General features: G+C 42.0%; 1 protein-coding gene across 5 annotated transcripts in view; it reads left to right on the forward strand.

The window, feature by feature from the left end:
* The window catches only part of MED12L (mediator complex subunit 12L), a 280,612-nt gene that overhangs the window by 218,907 nt on the left and 35,107 nt on the right, over positions 1–26,598 (forward strand). For 3 of the 5 annotated variants that reach the window (XM_075570445.1, XM_075570446.1, XM_075570449.1), the window contains 16 exons: positions 66–293; positions 3,887–3,907; positions 4,945–5,086; positions 7,255–7,375; positions 8,616–8,717; positions 10,545–10,658; positions 13,187–13,386; positions 13,500–13,688; positions 14,021–14,095; positions 14,217–14,407; positions 16,535–16,696; positions 17,742–17,853; positions 19,903–19,992; positions 21,571–21,680; positions 24,657–24,792; positions 25,703–25,864. In XM_075570445.1, coding sequence (XP_075426560.1) covers positions 66–293; positions 3,887–3,907; positions 4,945–5,086; positions 7,255–7,375; positions 8,616–8,717; positions 10,545–10,658; positions 13,187–13,386; positions 13,500–13,688; positions 14,021–14,095; positions 14,217–14,407; positions 16,535–16,696; positions 17,742–17,853; positions 19,903–19,992; positions 21,571–21,680; positions 24,657–24,792; positions 25,703–25,864 — 2,155 coding nt within the window. The remainder of the gene's footprint in view (positions 1–65; positions 294–3,886; positions 3,908–4,944; positions 5,087–7,254; positions 7,376–8,615; positions 8,718–10,544; positions 10,659–13,186; positions 13,387–13,499; positions 13,689–14,020; positions 14,096–14,216; positions 14,408–16,534; positions 16,697–17,741; positions 17,854–19,902; positions 19,993–21,570; positions 21,681–24,656; positions 24,793–25,702; positions 25,865–26,598) is intronic. The other 2 variants (XM_075570447.1, XM_075570448.1) reach the window with 2 other exon arrangements.

The raw sequence follows: 26,598 nt of genomic DNA on the forward strand, positions 1-26,598 counted from the left end.
CAGATATACGATGTAAGACTGGTAGAAGGAGTCTTTTGTAACGTTCTTTTTTATGTCTCCTCCAGTAGTGCCTGTTCAAAAGTAAAACAGACCATTTATAGCAATGTGCAGCCATCCAACTCAAATGTGTTATGGGATCCAGAATTCATGTTGGACTTTATTGAGAACCCATTAGCTCACAATATCAATCATTACATGCTTGGAAAGATCCTGAGTGAAAATGCTACTAACCGCTACAGCTATGTCTGTAATGTACTCATGAATGTGTGTATGGGGCATCAAGATGCTGACAGGTAAGTGACATCCCAATTAGAACATTGTATTATTGCATTAGTCTTAGGTTAGTAAGAAAGTGGATGCTCTTATTTCGATAATAATTGTACACGTTATGATTGTATAGTAACATAGTTCTCTTTCCCCTTCCTCTTGCTTTCTCCTTCTGTAACCTTTGGGTGTTCCTCCTCATACTCCCTTCATCTACTTTACCTGCTTCTGTTGATGCCACTGCTCCTCGAAGTTTAAACTTCTCTTCAGATAACACATTGAGACTGTTTTAGAGTTGGATAGATTGTCTGTGATGAGCACACTCACCTCTTAATAGCTTGTGAGTTATTTGTCTAGGATGACTGTTAACCACTATAAGGTTACCACGGGCTATCACAGTATACATCACAATACCACAAACATTGAATAGGATTCATTGGCTATATTGACATAGTATATCACTAGATATCACAACATAGTATATCACTAGATATCACAACATAGTATATAACTAGATATCATGAAATAGTATATCACTAGATATCACAATATATGTCTTAATAGCCAGTGGCACAAGCTGCATCTGTAAATATTTGTGGTTGGAATGTACTATATACATGAAATATGAAAGAAAATCAATAACATTATATGCATTGTATTAAGAAGACTAAAAAAAAACCTTTGAATCCTACCTATAAACTTGCATATATTTCCTATTTCTAAACATTAAGGAGTGTGTATTTGAAGTTTTTTGCTAAAGTCTTTCTAAGCTAGAAATACTGCAAATTGATATCACTTTTATATTGGTGATTACTAGTACAACAAACCTGAGAGCAACACAGCTGTGATCATGTGAGGTCATTTGTTTCTGTTCTTTTCACGTTTACATTTTTTTGAGAAACCTATTATTTTTGCAAGACTACCAAACTTTGCTACATTTCTCTTGAACAAGTCAGGTTTTCAGGATATCCCTGCTTCAGCAGATGTGACTCAATCAGTGGCTCAGTCAAAATGATATCCTGAAAACCTGACCTCTTGTTGGCCCTTGAGGACTGGAGTTGGCCGCCCCTGTTCTAAAGGATAGTTCACCACTCACAAACAGCCACATGGAATAATGTTTACTGATCTGTGATGCCCCTTATATTCTGGGGTCTCTGAGTGGTCCCCTAAACCAGCGATGTGCACAGTGCCATGTTTATCTTTCTTTTTTTTTTTTGTACAATAACTACCCCGGGGATGTGCCCAGAGCTGCCATGTCATCCTCCAAACTCTGGTTGACCCTCGGTTCCCGAGATATTTGCAAGAATACCTCTCTGGTGGGCACAATATGGCCACAAGGGGTCAACCTTGATCTGGCAGCTAATAAGAAGCGGCAATGTCTTTGGGAGCCAATGTTGTGGATTCTATTGGCCATCACTACTGCTACATTACTTTTCTCATTTTTCACTGACAAATGAAATTAAGCAGATGGAGCTCTGATTATTACATCTCAGCTCCAGGAAACCCCCTTGTTAAGTTAACTTTTTAAAAAAAATGGGTTTCCTGCTTTAAAGATTTTGGTTACCAATACAACAGTTGCACAACTTTTTGACCACGGAACCTAATGGGGTGAATCATGATGGTTACTAAACTCTTAAATCTCCACAAGGCTAAATAAACACAGGGATGAATCAACATTGATCAATAATCAAGCATATGGAGTAGCAAAAAAGTGGAAGCCCTCATCTTTTCTTTCTTTTCCCCCCCCTCTATGTTTTATATCCAAACACACGCGAGAATGTGCACTTAATATTGTGTTGATTGGTTGTACAACTCGCAGAAGATGGGAAGTAAGGCTGTGTCCACACTGCCGCTGAGCGCGCTTGGCTCGGTTACTTCTGTGAATCTCAATCTGTACGGCCACGCTCACGTGGCGGCGTGCGCTCGTGCACGTACGCTCTCCCAAGCTAGGCGCTTGGGGAGACAGAGAAATTTGATTTTCAAGCGTGCTGAAGGGTCATATGACCCTTCAGCAACCAATCAGCACCAGTGAATGCACACAACTACACAAACACACACACTACACACTGAAATAGCCCAGATCCAGCCAATGACATGACCCCCTCCCCCCCCCCCCCACGCTTGCATTTGCAAAATTATGCAGGACCGCCTGTGTTCATGCTTGGAGTGTTGGTGACGTCATCGCTCTCAAGCATGAGCGCGCTCAGCGGCAGCGTGGCCGCAGCCTCAGAGTGCAGCTGCGTTCATAATGTAGGTCAGGTTGTGCCGATCAGAGTTTGGCTTTGACATCTAATTTTGAGAGGCTGAACATATACTGAATTGTGAAAGAAAGATTTGAACTGGTACAGAAGGTGTTACATGTCTGTGGGATCTCATTCATTGCTGCAGCAGTATATTGTACAGTACCGGTATGTTACTAAGCAGACGGCACCATTAAAGAGCAGCAGAGTTTTCCAAGTTAGCAGACTTGGAAAAAATTGCATGACCAATTTTTTTTATTACTAAAAGTAGTGAAAATGGTAATATTTTACAATTCCGCTGCATTTTTGGAGAAAGAAAAATGACACAACAGGGACATTTTCGCACCTTTCAAAAATAAATAAATCTATATATTTTTGCAAAATTGCAAAACTGTTTGCGAACCGAATTCCCGACAGTTAGCACATTTATAAACGGCAGTCTATAGGCACACATTCGCCTAAGCAAACCTTTCACTCTGGAAAAACAGTCTTGTGAAGAGAAGTTTGTACTTTTAAGCCTGGTGACATCAATGGAAGCGGACACAGTAGCTGTGTGGAAGTAGCTCTTCCAGCCCATGAAAAGGAATGCCCAAACTTCTAGTTACTGAAGGGCCCGGCTTGGGAAGGGAAAGGAATCTCATGTCGTAGTAAGTATAAGTAACGGTATTTGTAACTTGTTATGTGTTTAGTTACTGCAGTTCTTATCAGATTTATCAAAGGGGAAAAAAAACCCCATTTAAAGCAATATCATTTTGATAAATGTGGTGCAGTTTTTTTTTGTTTTGTTCCTGTTCTGTAACCCCCTAAGTCAGGGGTTCTCAAGACCCCCCAACAACTGGTCATGTTTTCTGAGCCACTGATTGAGCCACCTGTGCTGAAGCAGAGATATCCTGAAAACCTGACCTGTTGGGAGGGTCTTGAGAACTGGAGTTGAAACCCCCCTGCCCTAAGTGTCTGATAGGCAAATAGGCAAAATGAATGCACAACTGCAGGTTAATACTGTACAAAGTGGACATAACTTTTTCAGAAGTAGACAAAATATTTCAGTTCTTGGCATTGTTCTGCAAAAACGCTCTTTTGTCATTTTAAATGAAGTAATTATCGCAGGGTTTCTCGATGCTCACCAGCCAGACCAGAGTTTAGAATAACTAATGCATTAACATTAATTGTGAATCACTGAATGATCACCATGCTTTGCCTTAGAAACTCTCACCCTTTGTGAAAGGAGAGACTTACTTTAATTTGGAGCAGTATTTCATTTGGCTCGGAGAGAGTCCGAAAAGTTACATGGGGAATATGTACTGTATTAGCAAACCCAAGGGGGGAATCCATGATGAAGGAAGTAAAACTGTAACTACTAAATTTTATATTTCCAAAACTAGATGGCCTCCAGCAGAAAAAAAGTATGTATTTGTATTATGAATCCTATATCTCTTCAGATATACGTCTAATCATTTATTTTTTTATTTTTATGCAACATGTGATGCTTTAACAAAACCAATGTGGTTCTCAGCCACAGTTATATTAACATGCTGGCTGCTCAATCTGCTTGTAATGCATGGATACACTGCGCTTTAAGGCCTAGAGGCACTAGGCTCCTTTAAGTCAGTGCCTAATTTGCATCTCATTATTACTATGCTCATTGGGGGATGTAACATTGTGTTATTGTCCTTTGTGGATACCGCGTTACTCTAAACATCACGAGCAGTAGCCTTGTGGGGCTCAGTGCCTCATGGCCTAAATTGTTACGGCAGCAAATATGTTAAACTGCTGGGAGATTTAAAAGGGACACACATGTTAATACGTTTTACACTGGTGATTACCAGAACTGTTATTATTTTGTTTCAATACATACCAGTGGAAACTATGATATAACTCCCAACAGCCTCAATAATTTATTCTCATCTGCCAAAGGGGATGCAATGAATTGCCAGATCCTTTAGCATAGGGTGACCATTTTTCCCCAGTTAAAAACCGGGACAAATTGTCGTGAATGTGCGAAAGGACCGCGCATGCGCGAACGACCCACACCGGTCGCATGCGCGGTCAGCAAGAGCCGATCACGCATGTGCCAGATCGCCTCTTGCCGACCGGGCATGCGCAATTAGCTCTTGGCGGCATTGCATTTGCGATTGGCGTGGGCCATTTGCACATGCACGGCCGTCAAGAGCCAATCACGCATGCGCAGGATCAGCTATTGCCGGGCTGTGCATGTGCGATCGACTCTTGCCGGCAGCGCATTTCGTAATTGGTGCAAAAAATCGGGACATTTTGAAACTTTTTAAAAAGCCGTCGGAACACAATGCCAAAACCCGAGACAATCCCGGAAAAACGGGAACATCTGGTCACCCTACTTCAGCAGCAAAGGGGGTAAACTTAATTTTAACCTCACAGATAAGTATTTACAATTCACCAACATCTTTTTCTCTGTTACGTGTAGGATCAACGATATATCCAACCTGTGTGCAGAACTGACAGCTTGCTGCACAGTGCTCAGCTCAGAGTGGCTGGGGGTGCTGAAGGCTCTCTGCTGTTCTTCCAATCACGTGTGGGGATTCAACGATCTGCTGTGCAGCGTGGATGTACGTGAGATTCAATGTATTTGATTGAAACTCCACAGGGACTGAAGCGGGTTTTAACTTTTAAGTTCTATTAAATACTTTATATATAAACGTTTCCCCTTGTGCACGGGGAAGTAATATGGAAAGTGGTTAAGTGGTTAAGCATAGCAATGGGAGTTATTTGGAGTACGTGGTGGTGGGATGTATACATTGTCACGTGTCGTGGTGTCATTTCCCCCTCTTGTTTGTATACGGTACCTTACTGTAGTTAAACAGCAAATTCTGAGATTGGGTAAACTTAGTCTCCCTAAGACAGTTGTGTCAAAGATATGAAATCTAGTCAAGTTTCCTACATATCACCCATACGCTGAAGCAGGGGTGCTCAACTCCAGTCCTCGAGCAGGTCAGGTTTTCAGGATATCCCTGCTTCAGCACAGGTGGCTCAATCAGTCCCTGCTTCAGCACAGGTAGCTCAATCAGAGGCTTAGTCTTTGACTGAGCCTCTGATTGAGCCACGTGTGCTGAAGCTGGGATATCCTGAAAACCTGACCTGTTGGGGGGGGGGGGGGTAGGGTTGAGGACTGGAATTGAGCACCCTTGCGTTAAAGGACAGTAAATGACACAATACATGATAGTAATACAGTTGGTTAAATATAATGAGACCGTTGTATCTATTTCCGCACCATTGTTTTATAGGCGCATCAACTAAAAATGTAAATAAATACAGTTTGCTGTTGTACTCTAGCCCAACGTACTGACCTCACATTTAGATTTCTTCTATAATTTAATCGAATTTTGTATGGCAAAATGCAGCTGGGAAATCCCCCCTGCCGCTTCCTGCCATTGTGTCCAGTTGCTTTTTTCACTGACACATGATCTATCAGGGACAGATATGCAGATGCAGCAGCTGTTACAGCATCCGCGGCGCCTTCTCGCACACGACTAATACAAAACAAACAATGACCACTCCCAGCACATTGTGTATGTCCCACTTAGATTGTAAGCTCTTCGGGGCAGGGACTCCTTTTCCTAATGTTACTTTTATGTCTGAAGCGCATATTCCCATTACTGTTATCATGCCCCATGTATTACTGCTGTGAAGCGCTATGTACTGTACATGGAAGGCCCTATATAAACAAAGATTACATACATTGCAATGTGCCAGGGGGAATAAGCACCGTTTCTACATCTGTATACTTGTAGGGAAGAGCGTTAGGAAAGTGGAAGGTTATTGTGCTGACACTTTGTGTGACTCCACAGTCATTTAAAATGGTATTGCTTACAAAATAAGACAGATTGACGTTTGGAATGATCTCATTAGAAAGGTTGACCTTTTGTCCTTTAATAATAGAAAACACCTTTAAGAACCAGGTTGTAATTTTTCTGTTACAGTAGATAAGGTGTGTATCATATTATATAATCCTTCCCTTTAAAAACTGGAAAAGCGGGTCACATCCCGCCTACAACTTTGTAGTATCTATCGTGAAGTATGCACAATACAGAGTTTTAGTAGCGATGGATTGTCTAGAGTTTGTCACCTAAATGCATATTCATCGGGCGTTATCATTGCTATTAATATTTTTCTTTTGTAGCTCCTTAAATTCCTAATTAGTGATATTTGATGGATTATGCCTTTTTTTCCCCCTAGCCCCTTTCCGACACTACCAGGTTTCCATATTTTAAATGTTAAAATTCTGTATGTTTTAGTAGTCAGAAGGAATGGTGATGAGGAAGGATCTTTGAGTAATTCCTGTCTTATTCTTTCGGTTGGATGTGTGTACGCTTTGTTCAGACCAATATAGATACAGTACTAGAACTTACTGTACATGTTTTGTTTGGGGAAATACATGGTAGCGAGTATATATTATGTTCGGCCACATAATGGCAGGGGAACCCATACTGTAAAAATGTTCGTTACATAACCTTACATCGACTAGTAAAGGGGTGGCCAACTCCAGTCCTCAAAGGCCACCAACAGGTCAGGTTGTCAGGATAACCCTGCTTCAGCACAGGTTGCTCAGTCTTTGACTGAGCCACTGATTGAGCCACCTGTGCTGAAGCAGAGATATCCTGAAAACCTGACCTGTTGGTGGCCCTTGAGGACTGGAGTTGGCCACCCCTGTGATTGTGACAAATGTATCTTTATATTGTCAGCCAACATTCGTCTTGTCTTTCTTTTTTCTTTCTAGGTGAGCGACCTCTCATTTCATGACTCGCTGGCCACCTTTATTGCGATCCTCATAGCACGCCAGTGCTTTTCACTGGAAGACGTAGTGCAGCATGTTGCACTTCCATCCCTACTTGCAGCAGGTACTGTGGCATTTGTAAAGGCGCAGTTCCGCCTACTCTTCTTACATAGGTGAGAAGCAGGGGGTCTCCGGAGCTGGACCCCGTTCATTTCAACATCTGGGACCCCACTGCTTCCGGAGATACTTGCCTCCGAAGGTGCCCCTGGTACCATCCCCTACAGGGGAAACAAAATCGAGGTTTTAATCTCCAGGGGCACGCCGGCCAATAGGAAGCCGGAACATCATGGGTTGGGGCTTCCTATTGGCCCGGGTGCCACGGGATATTTAAGAAACTGAAAGTGCAGAGGTAAGCCGCCCTGGAACTGAAATAACCGCGGTTCAGCGCCGCCGGCCCCCTGCTTCATAACCCTATTAAACAAAAACGCTCCGTTTAGAGTTAAGTTCTGGGCAGATGTATTGTAGGGAGAAATGGTCACATAACCTCCAACTTCCAGGCGCTGCAAGGGTTAATCAAGAACAGAATTACACATTCATTAACAACCAGTATATTAGTTTAACCCATATGCAGCCGGAGGGACCTGCAAATGTTCGCTGTATCCCATTTTGGGATATATAAAATATGTGTGTGTGTGTGTGTGTGTGTGTGTGTGTGTGTGTGTGTGTGTGTGTGTGTGTATATATATATATATATTCTTTTCAATACAATTATCTACATTCATCTCTGGTGCACTGTCTTTTCTCTAATATATATATATATATATATATATATATATATATATTTTTTTTTATATCGTGAGACGCAGCCTTTTTAAAATAAAATTAGCTTACTTTAAAAGGAAATTGGAAGTATGCATATATTAATAAGCATTCAGTGGTTCTGTACTGTGGCTTTGTAAATACCAACGTGGCATTCCTCCAGTCCGTACCCCCCATGTACCATCCTATTTCAACCTCTGGCAGTATCCCAGTAAAACTAGAAACATTTTTATCAAAAGAAGTTGGATTGAGCATTTCCAGTGGATTTGTGCTGGGGTTTTAAATATGACTATAGTTGGGTTTAATTTTCCTTCTAGGCCAGATGTGGCCAACTCCAGTCCTCACGGACCTGCATGAAGACTGAGCCACCTGTGGTGAAGCGGGGTTATCTGGAAAACCTGACCTGTTGGTGGCCCTTGAGGACTGGAGTTGGTTACCCCTGTGCTATGCCAACCCTGTCAATAAACGTTTGTTGAGATATTAGATGATGAAAGTAGTGATGGAGTAAGTGGAATCCTGATGGCAGCGTCTCTCTCTCTTCACAGCTTGCGGTGACCCGGATGCTGAACCTGGGGCCAGAATGACATGCCGCCTCCTCCTCCATCTTTTAAGAACACCTCAGGTCTGCTCATTTGTGCCAGTAAATGGTGAGGGTGCTATCAGAATACTTCATTCCCATACCAGAAATAACCTCACGGCCCTCCTCTCCCACCCCCGACATTCAGTCCCTTGTAACACAGGTACACATACTGTATGGAACAGACTCCTCTGGTCTGCTAATTCAGGAAAATGGGATTTTCATTCCATTCGTCCTATGGCACGCATGAGCAAGCACATTCTGCATGAAGTTTAATGGTGAATTATGTTACAAATGTACATGTATTTCTTACAAAACTCAGTACATGGTTTAGTAGCGGTCATATAATAATAGCAGACTTCACAACAGCATTTATTGAGGTATAAAATGCTACATATTAAAGATGTTTAGGATTTCAGAAGATGTATTGTTTTAGTTCAGGGATGGACAGCTCCACTCCTCAAGGGACACCAACAGGTCAGGCTTTAAGAATATCCCTGCTTCAGCACAGGTGGCTCAATCAGTGGCTCAGTCGACTGAGCCACTGATTGAGCCACCTGTGCTGAAGCAGGGATATTCTTAAAGCCTGACCTGTTGGTGTTCCTTGAGGACTGGAGTTGCCCACTCCTGTATTAGTCCTTTAAATAACTAAAACCTACAACATCCACGTAGTTAGTACACAGGCTTTTGAGATCTTACAGATCTGAGTAAAATATTACTATCTACATAAAAACATAAATTTAGAAGATTTTTCTAATACAACTGAAATGTAATTATTTAAAATGATTGTATCAAATCACTGTTATTATGTCAAGCTTTGTGGGATTGGAATATTCTCTGTCTTGCGTTTAAATTAATTGGACGAGCTGCCAAAACTTTAGGAAAGTGGGTTGGAGGAAGGCGGCCATATTTCATGTAACGTCAACCAGGAAAAAATAGTTTCAAAATTCTAATGGTGGCTTGAGTTTCTATTTTTAACATTTAATTCAATGAGTTTTCACGCTTGTGCCTTCGTCGTCTAAAATAGGTAGATTTAAAATGTTCAATGTTTGAGGAATTCATAGAAAAGGCGAACTTTTAAATGTTTTTTTATTAAAAAATATATATATATATATATATATATATATATATATATATATATATATATATATATATATATGTCAATGAAAAAATAGTTTGCACTCACAGTTTCTCAGTGAAGGCAGATGCTCGTCCCATATAGAAGCATACACGAGGTGACCAGGGAAATCCAGGTAACAAAGAGACAGCACACCGCAGTATAATGAATAAATAAAGTGTATTAACAACACAGGGCAGTATATATATATATATATATATATATATATATATATATTATATTATATTATATTATATTTCTTTACTTTAGTTACTGCAATTGATAGGTTTGCAACATCTTCATCAAAGGTAGCGGTTTCCAACTTTTTTTTTACATTGTGCACCTGCTAGAAAACCCTTAATTAATAAACCCTATTGCCTACTCAGAAGACTATTGCTAACAAAATTCTGTGACCAATACCAGGCAGTATAGTGTCCTGAGCTCATGTGGGGAACACACGCTTAATAAGGCCCCCCCTAACTATACCTCTGTGTGTGTAGACAGCGTGGGTGGTATAGCTGGCAATTATTGCTGGAGCTTCCAAAGTCACGCCCCACAATGCCTTGCCGCTGTGTATGCGAAGCATTGTGGAGCGCATCTCTGGCAGCCCCTACTGTAATTGTAATACTACATATTGTGGGGGTGAACTCATTGGAGGCACCTCACATCCCCTTGGGGTTCCTGAACCCCCTTTTTGGGGAATCCCTGCCATAAAGTATAATGCTTTGCAATACGTTCAGTCTCCTCCTGCACTGAATGTGGTAACTTGTCTTTTCTTAGGGAAGGCGTCGCCAGGAATACGTTCATCCTGTGATCGGCATCTTTTGGCTGCCGCTCATAACAGCATTGAAGTGGGAGCAGTCTTCGCTGTCCTAAAAGCTATTTTGATGCTGGGTAAGAGTAATACAAAACACTGTGCAGGGTGCGGCTCAGTGATTAAAGGCAACGACTGTAAACAACGAGACTGAGTTTGAAGTAGGGGGACCTGGTTAAATTCCTTGTGACCTTGGCTAAGTCACTTTATCTCCCAGGGCTGAAGGCACCAATCATAGATTGTAAACTAATCTGGGCAGGGACTGTGTCTGTCACAATGCTATGTGCTGCTTACCGCGCGCTATACTGTAATTGTGACGCGCTTTGAGTCCTATTGGGTGAAAAGCACTACATGAAATAAAGTTATTCTTATTATTATATGTGTAACCCTGCTTCCCCCCCTTCCCCCAGACTCTACGGTGGTGTCTAGGGTGCATGGGGGCAGATTACATGCGGTGTGGTGCGTACCTGTGAGGAACAGGAGGGCCTGAGCTTCCCGCGATGTTGTGGGGGAGCCAGGACCGGGCTTCTGGGGTGGTAGCCTCCATGATCTCTTAGTGGTGCAGCGCCTCCATCTTCTATACTCCCAGGAATATGGGACAGGACCGGTATAGAAGAACCCCTTGTGTCCCAGGGTAGTACTTTCCAAGTCACACACAGTCTTTGATAATAACGAATAGTCTCTTTTATTGACAGAGCAGCAATATCCCAACGATAGTGGCTTCCAGCAGCCGCAACAACAATAGCCAGGACGGGTTATTACGCCACTCGCCTTCCACCCATATAATTCCTCCTCTCCTTCCCTCCAAGTCGCTCCTCCGGCAGGATGGTCTGGGCTAGGGCTTCAATACCCCGTGGCCCACCCCCGAGGTTATCCTTGCGGTGGAGCTTGAATTCTTCCCATCACCCGTGGCAGTGGGGTGAGGGCATTGGTCCACCAAGTCTATTATTTTATCAGCTCTACTATAGGAAGCTGATCTCTCCACTCCTCTCTCTCTCTGCTCCTGCACTCTGCGCAGGAGAGACCGTGGTCTCCTCCAGCTCCTCGGACCGATCCGCAGGATTCTTGTACTCACGGCATACTAACGGCATAACTAGAACTAGAACTACTATTCAGGAGTCGGCTGCTAAATATAGAGCTAGCCCCGCCCTTCGTGATGTCAGCAGAACCTCCCCTCTTGCTCACGCCTGCAGCAGAGTCCAGGCCTGCATCTACCATTCAGGATAGGGCTATGAAGGGGGAAAACCCATGATGATTACTGGTGCCTGATCTTAACAGGACTTACCACAGTAGAAGGGAGATAGGTATAGCCTGTGCTGTTTACAGGGAGCTACATATGGTTTCAATGTTTAAAATAATTAGGATATTCCATGCTTTGAAGGAATTATGTTGATGGGTTTGTTTTGAAATGGACACATGGACTATGCAGAATTTCAATATTTGCAAATGTCCAAAGTTCATTTTAAAATCCACTATAATAATAATGGTTTTACTTGTATAGTGCTGACCGTGTACGCAGTGCTGGGCATAAAATTATTTTGCAGGCATTGGTCCCTACCCTGTAGAGTTTACAATACATCTTTGGTGCCTGAGGCACAGGGAGATAAAGTGACTTGACCAAGGTCACAAGGAGCTGGGATTTGAATCATCAGACTTATCATTTGTCCCAATTTTTTTCCCATCGTTTCTGCCATCTGAAGAAGAGATTTAGGCACTAGGAGATCTACAAAATATACAGTACCCTTTAGACCTGGAAAGCTTATCTACAATAGCAGCTATGTTTAATTCCGTTGTTGGCCGGGTATTAGCCAGCAACAAATAAGCATTGTACATGAATTTATTTTATCAAGTGTATACTGCCACCTAGCTGCTGAAAATAGAATATAATATGTATTACATTTCTTTCGCGGCTGAAAGGTCAAATTTCGCCTATTTTGGGAGCTTGGGCAAACGTTTTGCACATTTCTCTTTTTTTTTTTTTTTTTACTAACCATGACTTATTTTTGTACCTGGTTTGTAGCTATGACCAGTGTGACAATGCGTGTCACAATGCACGTAACCATCGTCACACTAGAGAGACCCAAAGTTTGAAACAACTTGTCTGTGATTGGGTATGATGGCCGGGCATTTCTTTAACCCAGGCTTTGAAGAACAGCAGGCATACGCTTAAAAGGGATCCATGTAAAAGTAGATAATATGCAAAAAATTATGTTCTATGGGTGCTCATTTGCATGCCATTACCCAGAATCCCTGGCTGTACTGGCCGCACTACATGCTGTGTGATTACGGGGCAAAGCAGGTTTGGGGACCTGTCTCAGATCCGTGAATATGCAATAAGTTTTCTTTATCAGCTGTATGCCGGAGGGTGTTTGTCCATTTGTTATTCACCATACAGATGTAGCAAGGCTTGCTGTCCCCATGCGCGCTGTCGCAAATGCAAAAGTCAGCGGTGATGGAGACAGGGCCTGCAGTGGTCTCACGCGGCGGGGGGGAGTCCATGCTGGCAAATTGGACACCCAGCTGCATTAATCTTCTGGTGCCATGACCACTGCACCGGAGACAATAAGATTAGATACATCTGTAACGTATTTCTTTTCTTCTGTTCCAGGTGATGCAGAAATTGGCAGCAGCAATGTCAGCGCTTGTAAACACGACCCAGTCACTATGAGCAGTGTATTGGAGGCGCCACCTGACGAGGAACTTTTAGCTGCCCCAATAACAATAAAACCACCTGAGAAATCCATTGTAATAGAAACAGCAAGTTTAAGTGAATATGCCAGATATGTGCTAAGGACTATTTGCCAGCAGGTACATTGGTAGCGACGGTTTCTCCATTTTGATAGTGTTCATGTTGTAACTGGGAGATTGCACAGGTAGCTGATAAAGGCCTCTCTTTTCCTCCTATCACTTGTGTTATATAGGAGTGGGTTGGAGATCACTGTTTGAAAGAACCAGAGAGGTTGTGCACAGATAAAGATCTTATTTTGGACCCTGTTCTTTCAAATAAACAAGCACGGAAACTGCTGCAACTTATCTGTTATCCTCACGGTGTTAGAGAGCTGTTAGAAGGGGACAATGTCCAAAGACTCCATATTAAGCGCATCCTACAGGTTAGTATTTTTGTGGCATGCATTTAGCCTCAGTATGTACAGCATCTAGTTCCTCACAGCAGAAAATAACAGCTGTCTACCTTTATTAGGATGACCACATTCAGTGATGTTTGGTCTGTAAAGCACATGCCCCTGTGTGCCAATGATAGCTGGATTTTATAGAAGTGCCTAAACCAACACATATGGAGAACTTATACTAAGACTTTGTGTCTTCTTCCCATCATATTAATGTGGGTCTCTGATGTTAAATAATAAAACTCATCATTTATAGACACATTGTCAAAGCTGTACCTACAGTATGAGAAGTTTAACTATCTCTCTCTTTCCACAAGAATCTTGACCAGTGGACACTCAGGCAGTCGTGGTTGGAGATTCAGTTGATGATCAAGCAATGCATGAAGGAGCCCGTTAGTACTTTCTCTCTAGACTCCAGTTAACATTGTATGTAATGGAAACCGTGACTTGTTTAAGTAACATGTTCTGCAAGCAGCCTCATTAAGCCATTCCCTTTTAATTGCCTTGTCATAGGGCTCTAATTCGGTGGCGGAGATGAACATCCTTTTGGATAACATTGCAAAGGCGACAATAGAAGTCTTTCAACAGTCTGCAGAACTGAACAGCAGTTCTCACAGCTCTGGAAGTAGCCTTTTCAATGCAAATTATGCCGGACATACTGGGACCAAGAACACAAGGCAGAATGTGAAATCTGCCTTCTTAAGGTACTGCATCTCATTCGTTTTTCAACTTTGAAAGTATAAAAAAAATCTAAACTGTGTGTGTACAGTATATAACTAGTATAAGCCCGACTACTGGAGAAGGTGCTACTCTCCCAGGACATACTTGAAAGCGAGAGGTAACTCTCAATGTATTACTTCCAGGTAAAACATTTGATAAATAAATACATAATCAGAGAACCTATAAGGTACTGTGCACAAATGACAAAGGGATAGGGACACCATAAATATGCAAAACGTTGGGCCAATAAAATGCGTTTTTTTCCGCATATTGATGGTGTGCCTATCCCTTTACACATGTAGCCAGGTACCCCATGGCTACTAATTTCCCTGCCTAACACATAAGTCCTGGTACCAGCGCAGGCAGTTAGGGTTAAATCTATGCCCTGCTGCATCATACAGCTTCCTAGAGTGACAGGGGGGGGGGTGCCTAAGGCTTGGGTACTGCCCATACGGGGCTAAGACCTGGGACCCTCCCCTGGTAACAAACAGGGGCTGCAGTCCAAATTATAGTGTCTATCCTTCCCCCTCTGAGGGAAGAGATGTTGTTCTACAGTCGGAGATCTGGCTCTGACTGTCCTTCCCTCCCTTAGGGGAGTGGGAGACCTACCCCATACTCCACCAGGGAGTGTGGGAGACAAGGAGAGACTCCTGGGGACTCGAGCTCCTTGGGTTGACTCCAGGGACCACAGAGAAGTGATTGCTGTGTTATGTCTGTATGCTGTGCGACAAGAATAAAGACCACGTTATGTTTTACTCCTGCCTGAGACTGCAGTGTTTCAGGGGGGGGGGGGGGGGGAAGAGGTTTTCCTGCAAGGACTGCACCTATCTCTGATAGGCCCTGTTGCAATGGAGGCGCTGCACTGAAGATAAGATCTTTCACTATGCCAAACTGAGAGGTGCCTGGAAAACACTGCATCAGGGTCATATTTTGCAGACTTATGGGTAGTGTACCTGGCGGCTTTTGGGATCCGAGGGACCAGAACCAGACCAGAACCTATCACATGAATATCCAAAAAGGGATATGTGGGAAAGGGGTCACACACACACACACACACACACACACACACACACACACACACACACACACACACACACACACACACACACACACACACACACACACACACACACACACACACACACACACACACACACACACACACACACACACACACACACACCTCATTACAGCTAAAAAGATACAGATGATCGACAATTACAGTTATCAGTTTCATAAAGCCAGTCTCTAAATAGATGCATCTTTTAAAGTCTAACTGGAAAATATACTTTGGGTTTCAGTTTCACTTACTATGTTTTTGGAGAGTTTTTTTTAATGATAAATATTGATCATTGACAAAGTGTGTCAGACATTTATAACTGTCAGACCTGCAGATAAGAAGAATCTGGTCAAGTTTAATCAATGAAGATTCATCGTGTTTTGGGAATCCCATTTGTTCTCTCTAATTCATTGCATATTTTGAGGCATTTTCTTTAATTGGAAATGACTGTAATTTGTACTCTAGTGCCGATGCTCGCTTGAATTGAAGAGTATTCATTTGCATGTGAATAATGCTGGGGCTTTACACCTTTCTTGAGGCACATTAGTGCCATCAAAACCTATTAACTTATCTGCTAATAAACTCCCCCACTTCATACCCCATTGTGTATTAATGTCTTACTGCATTAGTCGGTATGTAGTTTAGGGGTGCTGAACTCCAGTCCTCAAGCTCCCTCCCCCCCCCCCACAGATCAGGTTTTCAGGATATCCCAACTTCAGCACAGGTGGCTCAATCAAAGGCCCGGTCACAGACTGAGCAGTCTGTGCTGCAGACTGTGCTGTAGCAGAGACTGATTGAGCCACCTGTGCTGAAGCAGAGACTGATTGAGCCACCTGTGCTGAAGCTGGGATATCCTGAAAACCGGACCTGTTGGGGGGCTTGAGGACTGGAGTTCAGCACCCCTGATGCAGATGATGTATTTCATTGTTACTGCCGAAGGGCTCTACAGGGCATTTAAAGACTACCGTATGCTCAACAAAGTCTATCTATAACCCATATGTGGGCCTGATGAAGGAGAGTAATTGACAAATGAAATGCTTTATTATTTTAGCTCCTCTGAACGTAGGGGGGTCTGGCTTGTTGCTCCTCTAATTGCTAAGCTGCCTACTTCAGTGCAAGGCCGGGTGTTAAAGGCCGCAGGAGAGGAATTGGAAAAAGGTCAACACTTGGGATCATCTTCAAAGAAAGAAAGAGATCGACAGAAACAGAAAAGGTAATTTACTAGCCCCTTCCATGCTGAACCGCATCGCGTGGCCTTCAGAAACTTGTGCAATCTTCCCCAGCCCTGGAGAAGTTAATATGGGAAGAACGGTCGTGCCAAATTTTATCCTTGAAAATATAAAGCTGTCATTTTAGATGAGGAGGCTGCTTGTTAGATTAATTCAGCATGTCTCATACCTCATAGTGCTGTGTGTGTGCTAACGGAGGCTCGACAATACTTTCTTTAGCAAACCTAAGATAATCTTTTCTAGGAAATCACAGTTAATCCTTTATTGTACATCAGGGGTGCTCTATCCAGTCCTGAACCACCCACTCCCCCCCCCCCCCAACAGGTCAGGTTTTCAGGATATCCCTGCTTCAGCACAGGTTGCTCAATCAGTTCCTGCTACAGCATTGGAGGCTTAATCAGTCCCTGCTTCAGCATTCAGGTGGCTCAATCAGTCCTTACTTCCGCACAGATGGCTCAACAGGAGGCTCAGTCTTTGAGCCACCTGTGCTGAAGCTGGCATTTCTTGAAAACCTGACCTGTTGGGAGGTCTTGAGGCTGGAGTTGAGCACCCCTGCTTTACATCACCAGTTGGATGTTTTGATAAGTGAAAAGCCCTTTTTGCATGTAATGAAACTACAAGCAGTAGCGGATTTCCCATGAGGGCCGATAGGCGGCAACATTTTAGGGCGGCAGAATTTGGAGGCGGCATGCACGACTGGCGCTTGCTGCCAGTACATGCACGATTTGCGCTTGCCGGCCACTTGTGCGCATGCGCGGCTGGCAAGCGTCGATCACGCATGCACGGCTGGCAAGTGCCAATCTTGCATTCGCACGAGGGGCTGGCAAGCACCGATCGCACATGCGCCGTTTGCGCATGGGCGCCCAGCAACGGTATAGCACAACCCTTGAAGAGGAGGGCGGCACCAGGTACTGTTAGTGCCTAAGAGTGGGATTTTTGTAAATCCGACACTGACTACAAGTATTGATCTTATTGTTAGTGTTACTGGATTGGCATACTGAGACTCTTAATGATTTTTCTCCCATAAAGCATGTCTCTATTGAGTCAGCACCCATTTCTGTCTCTGGTTCTCACCTGCTTAAAGGGACAGGATGAGCAGCGAGAGGGCCTTCTGACTTCTCTACAAAACCAAGTTAACCAGGTAAAGTTCTCCTGTAGATGCACATACATGTAGTGGTGTATAAATATATATCAATTAATTTAAGGCAATATCTAAAAGTGTCGTAATTTTATACTTCTCTGATTTCTCTGAACTATGGACTCTTTAATGTTCCTGTTAGATATATACTGTTGATTGGATAATTTTTTATATACCCATATGCTTCATTAAAGAGGTATGTTTGAAGATGGGTCTTATAGGAGCAATGAATAAAGGTGGATCCAACGCACTACGGATTTAGTAATCAAATAGAATTTATTAGCCACAAATTCTATTTGATAACGAAATATGTAGTGCGCTGGATCCACCTTTATTCATTAAGACTTGGACTGCTTTGATAGGTACTCCTTGAACCAGCAGCACTGGTAACTGTATGTATTTCTTTTTCCTTATTTTTGGTGTGCACCATACCACCTGAGAACTTCCGTTCGTGGAACCTCTGCTTCCGTGGATACCTCCGTAGTGGGTGCCGGTATCTCTCTGCAGTTTTATGCAGTTTAAAGCTTCCGCATCACATGGGCCAATAGAAAGATGCACCGGGTGACATCATGGGTTTTTATTGGCCTGGTGTAGCTACCAGCACCCACTATGCAGATAAGTACCTCCGGTAGCAGGGGGTCCCCGGAGCTGACATTAATGGTATTCAGTTCCCGAGACCCCCTTCTTTAATCCCGTATAAAAAATACATTGATTGCCTCTTTAAAAGTGGAGAGAGAAGGTGCTAGTCAGATATTGAGGAGGAGGACGTTCCAGAGGTGCGGGGCAGTGGGTGTGAGAGGTTCTAGGCGTGAGAGGGCTTTAGTTACAAAAGGGGTAGACAGAAGACATTCTTGAGCAGGACGCAAGAGTTGGGCAGGTGTATAGTGAGAAATTAGGGCTGAGATATAAAGATGGGTCGAAGAGTGTATAGCTTTAAAAGAGAGGAGGAGAATTTTGGAAGTAATGCAGGACTTAATAGGAAGCCAGGAGAGAGATTTCAGCAGCAGAGATGGGGAGACAGATTTAGGAGAGAGTAAAGTGATTGCAGCAGCAATGTTTAGGATAGATTGTAGGGGAGACAGGTGGCAGGCAGAAAAATATTACAATAGTCGAGACGGGTAAGAATGAGGGTCTGTGTTAGAGTTTTAGCAGTAGAGTGACAGAGGACAGGGCCTATCTTTGCAATGTTGCGAAGGTAAAAACAATAGGTTTTAGTTACATCGTGAATATGAGGGAGGAATCGAATGTGACACCTAGGCAGCGTGCTTGTGATACTGAGTGTATGGTCGTGCTGCCAACAGTAATGTAGAAGAGGGCAGTAGGGCCAGGTTTGGGAGAAAGTATGACGAGCTCCGTCTTTGACATGTTAAGTTTTAGCCGGCAGAGGGCCGTTCAAGTTGATATAGCGCAGAAACATTCAGAGCCTTTGGTCTTTACAGTAGGCGTAAGGTCAGGTGTTGAAAAGTTCATTTGTGTGTCATCAGCATTGAGGCGATATTTGAACCCAAGAGATGATTAGATCACCTAGAGAGAATGTATAAAGAGAAAAGGTCCTAGAACAGGCCCCGAGGTAGAAGCATCGAGATATCGACAGAGGATGGAGAGGTGTTAGCTAACCTAGCTAAGCTAGCTATTAAAGAACCTGTGTTTTGTTGTCCTAATGATACCCATGTGTTTGGTTCATGTGATGAACAGAAGTCTTCACTTGGATAGCAATGTTGACTTCGCTCACGTTGAGTCTAGTAGGTCCCAGAGAAGTGAAGAGGCATTGAAATTGCAATGCCTGTCAGTGGACCAACATAACAGTTCTTCACAACTGTAACTTTGATGTGGGTCTGAAACTCGGTACAACCCTGTGTTGGTTCAATAAAGAATATCACAATCCACAGCAAATCTGCACATAGGAAGCAAAATATTTTTTCAACATGTTACTTGATAGTAGACATTTAGTCCCTTTGCTACATGTAGAACAATTGACTATTCCACTTTTAAACACATTCGTATGGATATATTAATAAGATAAACAATACTGTGTTGAAATGTTGCCTTTAGATTCTGAGTAACTGGAGGGAGGAGAAATACCACAATAATGGGAAAGCTCGACAGATGATGCGCGAAGCTCTACAACTTCGTCTGAATTTGGTAACACACACGTCCTAGTTCTCCTTGTTTATCTTGTGTGCGTTCATTTTTTCCCCATCTTTTTAAGATTGATGGCTAATCTAATCCTAATTTGCAACCCCCTATCAAAATGCATTAAAGAGGCAATCCCAACGCTTTTTTTTTTACACAGGTTTGAAGAAGGGGGTGTCCAGAGCTGAACCCCATTAATTTCAGCTCCAGGGGCCCCCTGCTTCCATGGATACTTACCTCCGAAGGGGGTGCCAGTATCTCTCTGCTTTTTAAAGCTCTGTGTCACGTGGGCCAATAGGGATCCACACCGGATGACGTCACAGCTTCCTATTGGCCCACAGGACACAGGAGCTTTTGAAGCGGCCATAATGCTCCAGCTAGCGAACCAGAGCGCCTACCAGCACCCCATACAGAGGTTTCTCCAGAAGCAGGGGGTCCCCAGAGCTGAATTTAATCCCGTGTAAAAACAAATCAAAGTAAATGATTAAAAAAAGCGCTTGGATTGCATCTTTAAGAGCTGAATAACTACAAGAGATGGCATTACCGATATTTGTTTTGGTTTTGGACACCAAGTTTGTTCTTTCCCTGGAATTCAGGAGTGGGGTGTTATTTACTAAAGTCTCCCAGTTCCAAAACTGGAGCAATGTCTTTGCAAAAAATTTGCACCACATTTATCAAAAGAAAAAACCCTATTGCTTTCAATGGGATTCCTTTTCTTTGATGAATATGGCTCTTTTTTTGTGCACTGGGTTTGTCCTACTTTTGCAACTGGGAGAATTTACTAAATAGACCCCATGGCAGGGGCGGCCAACTCTAGTCCTGAAGAGCCACCAACAGGTCAGGTTTTAAGGATATCCCGGCTTCAGCACAGGTGGATCAATCAGTGGCTCAGTCGATGACTGTGCAGAGGCTAGGGTATCCTTAAAACCTGACTTGGTGCTGGCCCCTGAGGACTAGAGTTGGCCACTCACCTGCCTCATGGCACTGTATGTTAAGAATGACTCCAAAATGCTGAGAGTAGATTTCAGGGGAGGGAATCGCAGTTTCAAATGTTACCAAATCCAAAATCTAGTTTCGAGTTAAGCAGCACAGACCGTTTCTTTAAAAACCATTAAAGTGTGATCCAAAATACCAATGCTGCTAAGCTAATTGCAATTCTAACTATTGAATTAAGGAATGGATTGCCTACTCTAAATGTTAAAATATTTCCGGATAGATTTAGCTAACGGATGATATTTACAATTGATAAAACCCTGAAAGAAAACCCAAGCATATAATTTATGAGAGATTGTCCTAGCATGTGACCCATTCACTATCCTACAGTAGCACGCCGAATGGAATTAGTAACACAGATGTGACACAATATCCAACTGTTCATTGAATTCCCAAATATGCATGTTCTCATCGTAATTGTATTGAAGAAAATAATTTGCGGGATCCACAGTTGGTAATCGCTATTTGTAGAACTGGTTTAAAAAAAGGCTGTGTAGGGATGTGCTATTCATTTATTGTTTATTACAACGCAATAGATCCCAACTTTCAAATGAATGCATGTACAGTATATTTGTTCTGCTTCCTTTCCCGCAGGTTGGAGGTATGTTTGACACAGTACAGAGGAGCACGCAGTGGACTACAGACTGGGCTATCTTACTTCTTCAGATAATTACGTCTGGCACTGTTGACATGCAAACAAACAAGTAAGTACCTGGGAATATAGTAAAAACTCATTAATCGGCGCTGCAGCCAGAAAGGCACTAAGAGAAAGAACATCGAATTTCATATTTTTGCACTGTGGCCAGGAGGGGGAGCATGAGATTGTAAAATGTTTCAGCAAATGAAAGTATCACTTGTGACCACAGTCACATCTCAGACAGGTCTGCAACCCTGCTTTTCACCATTATCTCCTAGCATAGCGCTTCCACTGCAGCAAGGGATTCTGGGAAAGGACATGCAAATAAGCACACAGGGCTTAAAATGTTTCAACAACTGCTGCAGTCTTTCCATGTGATTTGTATAAGTGAGTGCAGCAATAGTATGTAACACAGCTGTAGTTAGACAGAATATTAATTTTAACATTATAAATACAGTGTGTTGGCAGCTATGGCGTCTTCCTCAAGTCAGACAGACTCCTGAAGAAGAGGACATACTGTAGCTCTAAACGTCTTCTCTTAATATCAGAAACATAACATTTTATGGCAGTAAAGAACCGCTTGGCCCACTTTGTCTGGCCAACGTTCCGTCCGTTTTAAAACTGTTTTAAAACCTAAGATCCGATTTGATCCCTGGCTTTCTGTTATTGTAAGTATAGCCTTATGTCTAGAGATGAGCGGGTTCAGGGATGCAAAATCTGAGCCAACCACGACTTGGCTCAATGTGCATGTATGTATCTATATATTTAAGCCTTTGTACTGTGTTGAACATGAGAATATATGTACAGTATGTATAAACTATATTCATTGTCTTAAAGCAACCAATAATTTTTTTATAGCTTTCAGAAATATTAATGAAGTAAAATGTTACAAGAGACCCCAGTAGAAATGTATGTATTAGATTAATATGTTATTCATCTATAAAAAAATAAAAAATACATACACATGTATACAAATTCCACTTTATTTAATGTAGATAAATAGGGATATATTTATTTTATACTTGCCATTATCCAATATCACAATCAAAACCAATAGACAAGAGGCAAGACAGGAACCAAAACACCATGTTAGGGGAGCATCTCTACTTCTGCATATCCCAAGCATTTTGTAATGCCTTTATTGCATTACCCGCTACCACTTCTGCTTGGAAGCTAATCCACAAATCCACCAGTCGTCCCATGAAGATAGACTTCCTCACATCTCCTCCTGAGTCTGCCACCCTCTAGCTACAGAGCACAATCTCTTGTTCTAGAACTTCTCTTTCTTTGAAATATGTTTCTCTCTTGTACTTTCTTGAAACTCTATTTTTTTTTGCATTTGAACATTTCCCTTCTCTCCTCCAAACGATACATGTTGAGGTCATTTAGTCTTTCCCAATGGGTTTTATGATGCAGACCAGGCTATGCACCACTTGTTAATGTTCTTCTGCAGATATGGTCTCCAGAACTGAGCAAACCAGTACTGCTCTATATATTCTGTTACTATTGAAGTACTCACTTATTTTGTTCATTTGCATCTTACTGTTACGTCACTTTGTTTTTTTTGTTTTGTTTTTGTAATGTACCTTAACTGGGGATGGGGGGAGTAGTTCCCCGGTTTCTCAGATATCCACATTTTTTTGTGTCTATGTGTGACACAAAAAACTGTTGGCACACCGGAGCGAACCTAATCCCGTGGCCATTTACAGTATGTGCACCGGGCAGTTATATCTTGGGAACTGTGGAGTCCCAGGAGGTAGGGGGACTGTGGGTAAAATCAGATTCCCAATCTCCCCCCCCCCCCACAATACCCTCCCCTCAAAAAACAAGCAGAGCGGGCTGCTGCTTTAGCAGATATGGCTATCACAATCTAATCCAGTGTTTTTAGTACGTTGTAATGCTTCCAAGTATTTTTACATGAGAAAACAAACATGCTAATTATTTTTAATTTAAAAAGTTCGCCGTCAATGGATCTTTCTATCTACTAAATACTTTTTTCTGTGTGCAAGAGTAAAGAAGACAGAACGTTATGCACACATGATGTACTGTAATTGTCAGAGCGCTTTATCCTTTTAAACTAGGAGGTTTAAGTGATGATGTAACAACCATCAAGTCACCTTGAGGCACTTTCCTAAAGTCCATAATGCCAACACTGTTCCACATTACCACGGTGTATATAATACTGAGACTAGCTGCTAGGTTTTTTCTTTTCATGTATCCATAGCAGAAATAATACAATTTATTATGTACATGTGTAAAGACGCTAGGCTGTTTTCTATTATAGAAAATAAACTTCCATTCTCAAAAGTATTTCTTCTTGTTTTGTGGTGTTTATATTGGCAGTATAAGAACTCTTTTCCCTTTTTTTTCATACACATGTAATCTTACAGTGCATGACTGTATAAATTATTCACCAGGGCACCACATGGAGATTGCTTAAATATAGGTTATTCCAATATAGAGGTTCCATATGACACAACATGGCACCATTGTTTTGGAATACACTTGTGAAACACTTGCATTACAAGTACTGCTCATTATAATTATGTCACCGATACTCATTGGCTCTACAGCCAACGAGGCTTAAAAATGGAGGAAAATAATGTTCATTTAAATCATAAAAAGATTGTTAAAGGGCAATGTCAACACAAATTTTGTAATGTTATTATTTGAATATTATAGAAAGCAACACATGTTGGTTCCCCTTGTGCATTGAAGGGATTAAACAAAACATTTTTGAGTAACAAAGAAGGGAGTAGGGGTATGATACCTTTTTATTGGACCAACAAGTAGTTGATATGTTACAAGCTTTCTAACCTCTCGGGGTCAGGGTATCACAATGAAGGACCACTTGTTGGTCAAATAAAAGGTATCATACCCCCTACTCCCTCTCCCTAATTTGTTAATACATGGAAGAAAGGACCAACTAGGCTACCCACTATTCTTTGCCTACAAAACATTTGTGCAACTGTGGTTCTCCTTAATTATAGTCTCTGTTCTAGGAAATTAAAATGTTTATGTTTTTTTGTTTTTTTTCTTGTAGTGAATTATTCACAACTGTTCTTGATATGCTGGGTGTCCTAATAAATGGGACCTTGGCATCCGATCTCTCCAGTGTGTCCCAAGGGGGTTCAGAGGAGAACAAAAGAGCTTACATGAACTTAGTGAAAAAATTAAAGGTAAGTCCACGTTCTGAAACCTACATTGCACTTGAACACTAGTTTCTCCATGAATAGGTATAAAAATCTTACACATTATGGTTTTCTTTTAGACACAACAGTTTACAATATAAATATATATGAACCCGGATAAGTGTAGGGATAGAGCCTCAGATCCACTAAAGGGTGCTACATTTTAGCACATCTTTACTCCCAAGGCTTAGCACCCATCCAAAACATTATGCCACATTATGAAAGGAGAAGGGTAAGATAAGTGTACCCCTTGCATGAACGCTTCATTGTATGAGGACCTGGCAAACAGAGAGAATAAATGACAGAGAGGTTATTATAAGTAGAATGCAAGAAGTCATGGGCAGGTAATAGAATTCAAATCATAATAAAAAGGTACAGTAGGTGTAGAGGTGCTGAATTTAATGATGCCATACAAAAGAAGAGCGGAAACTTGCACATTATCTAAAGGTGATATTAATAGAGGATATTGGTGAATATACCAGACAATGTTTCTCATGAGATTGAATGATTAATAAATGTACACCATTACTGATGAAAGTTATTAACTCTCTTTTATTATTAGCATTGTTTAGCTTTAGCTCCCTCCGTTTCCTCATTACTAGAGTGGTTAAGCTTCATATTTTCAGTGCTACAGCTGAAAAAAGACCTATGCCATTTAAACTTTGTTCTACTGTGCTGCTTTAAATATGTGTTTCGTTATTTTCAGCTGCACACTTTTTCCAATGTGTTTTGACTTTACGTTTGTCTGGGAGAAATCAAGCCAATTAAATATCACTTTGTGTAAAAAAAAAAAAAAAGATGTTGATCAAATGAAAGATAAGATAATGCTTCCTGTTGAGCTCCAAGGTGTGGTCGTCCAGACGTGTCATGAGATCTTCATGCTTCTCTTTCCTGCCAGAAAGAACTTGGTGATAAACATTCCGAGAGTATTGATAAGGTCCGCCAGTTGCTTCCACTGCCAAAGCAGACCTGCGATGTAATCACGTGTGAGCCAATGGGCTCTTTAATCGACACGAAAGGCAACAAGATCGCAGGATTTGACTCCATTGATAAGAAACAGGCAAGAGTAAATGTTTAGCTAAACGATAGATGTATTGAATTCTGATGCCTTGGAAAAGTGCATAAGCGGCCATTTTCCCGTCTTTTTATTATTTGTGCATCGTCAGTATTAGTATTGGCTAACAAGGAACTGTTTTCTCGCCCTCCTTAGAGTAGTGACTGTCCTCTGTTTTATTTAATCATGTTGTCTTTTCTAGAACCACCATGTAATGTGTTACTTTCTCACACATTTATTTCTGTTTTATGCCATTACGTCAAATTCCCTCCACGTGTAGTTCTTCTGGGCACAAAGTTATGTGGTTTCCTGTTCAGCCATTTATATCCAGGAATGACCATGGGGAAATAAATCCTGCTGCCGTTGTTGATGCTTTCTTTTTCATATGGCTAAGAATACCTCTTTAAACACGGGGTGTTGGACATATGAAATAGTTAATCTGAGGTGAGAGAGAGGAGGAAGGACTTCAAGGAATACATGGGGGACACTTAACATGGTGTGTCATTAAGAAATTGCTGAGTTTGTTTATACCTTAGAACAGGGGTGGCCAACTCCAGTCCTCGAGGGCGACCAACAGGTCAAGCGCCTTGAGGACTAGAGTTGGCCACTTCTGCCTTAGAACCACATCTGTTTGTTTATGGAAACAGAGGCCAAGTGAAGGAAAAAAGAAATTGTAACAGAATGTTGTACTCTATGCAAATATGTCATTAATGAACTGCAGTATCAATAAAACCAAAGTT

Source organism: Ascaphus truei, chromosome 14 (assembly GCF_040206685.1).
Source record: "Ascaphus truei isolate aAscTru1 chromosome 14, aAscTru1.hap1, whole genome shotgun sequence".
NCBI lineage: Eukaryota > Metazoa > Chordata > Amphibia > Anura > Ascaphidae > Ascaphus > Ascaphus truei.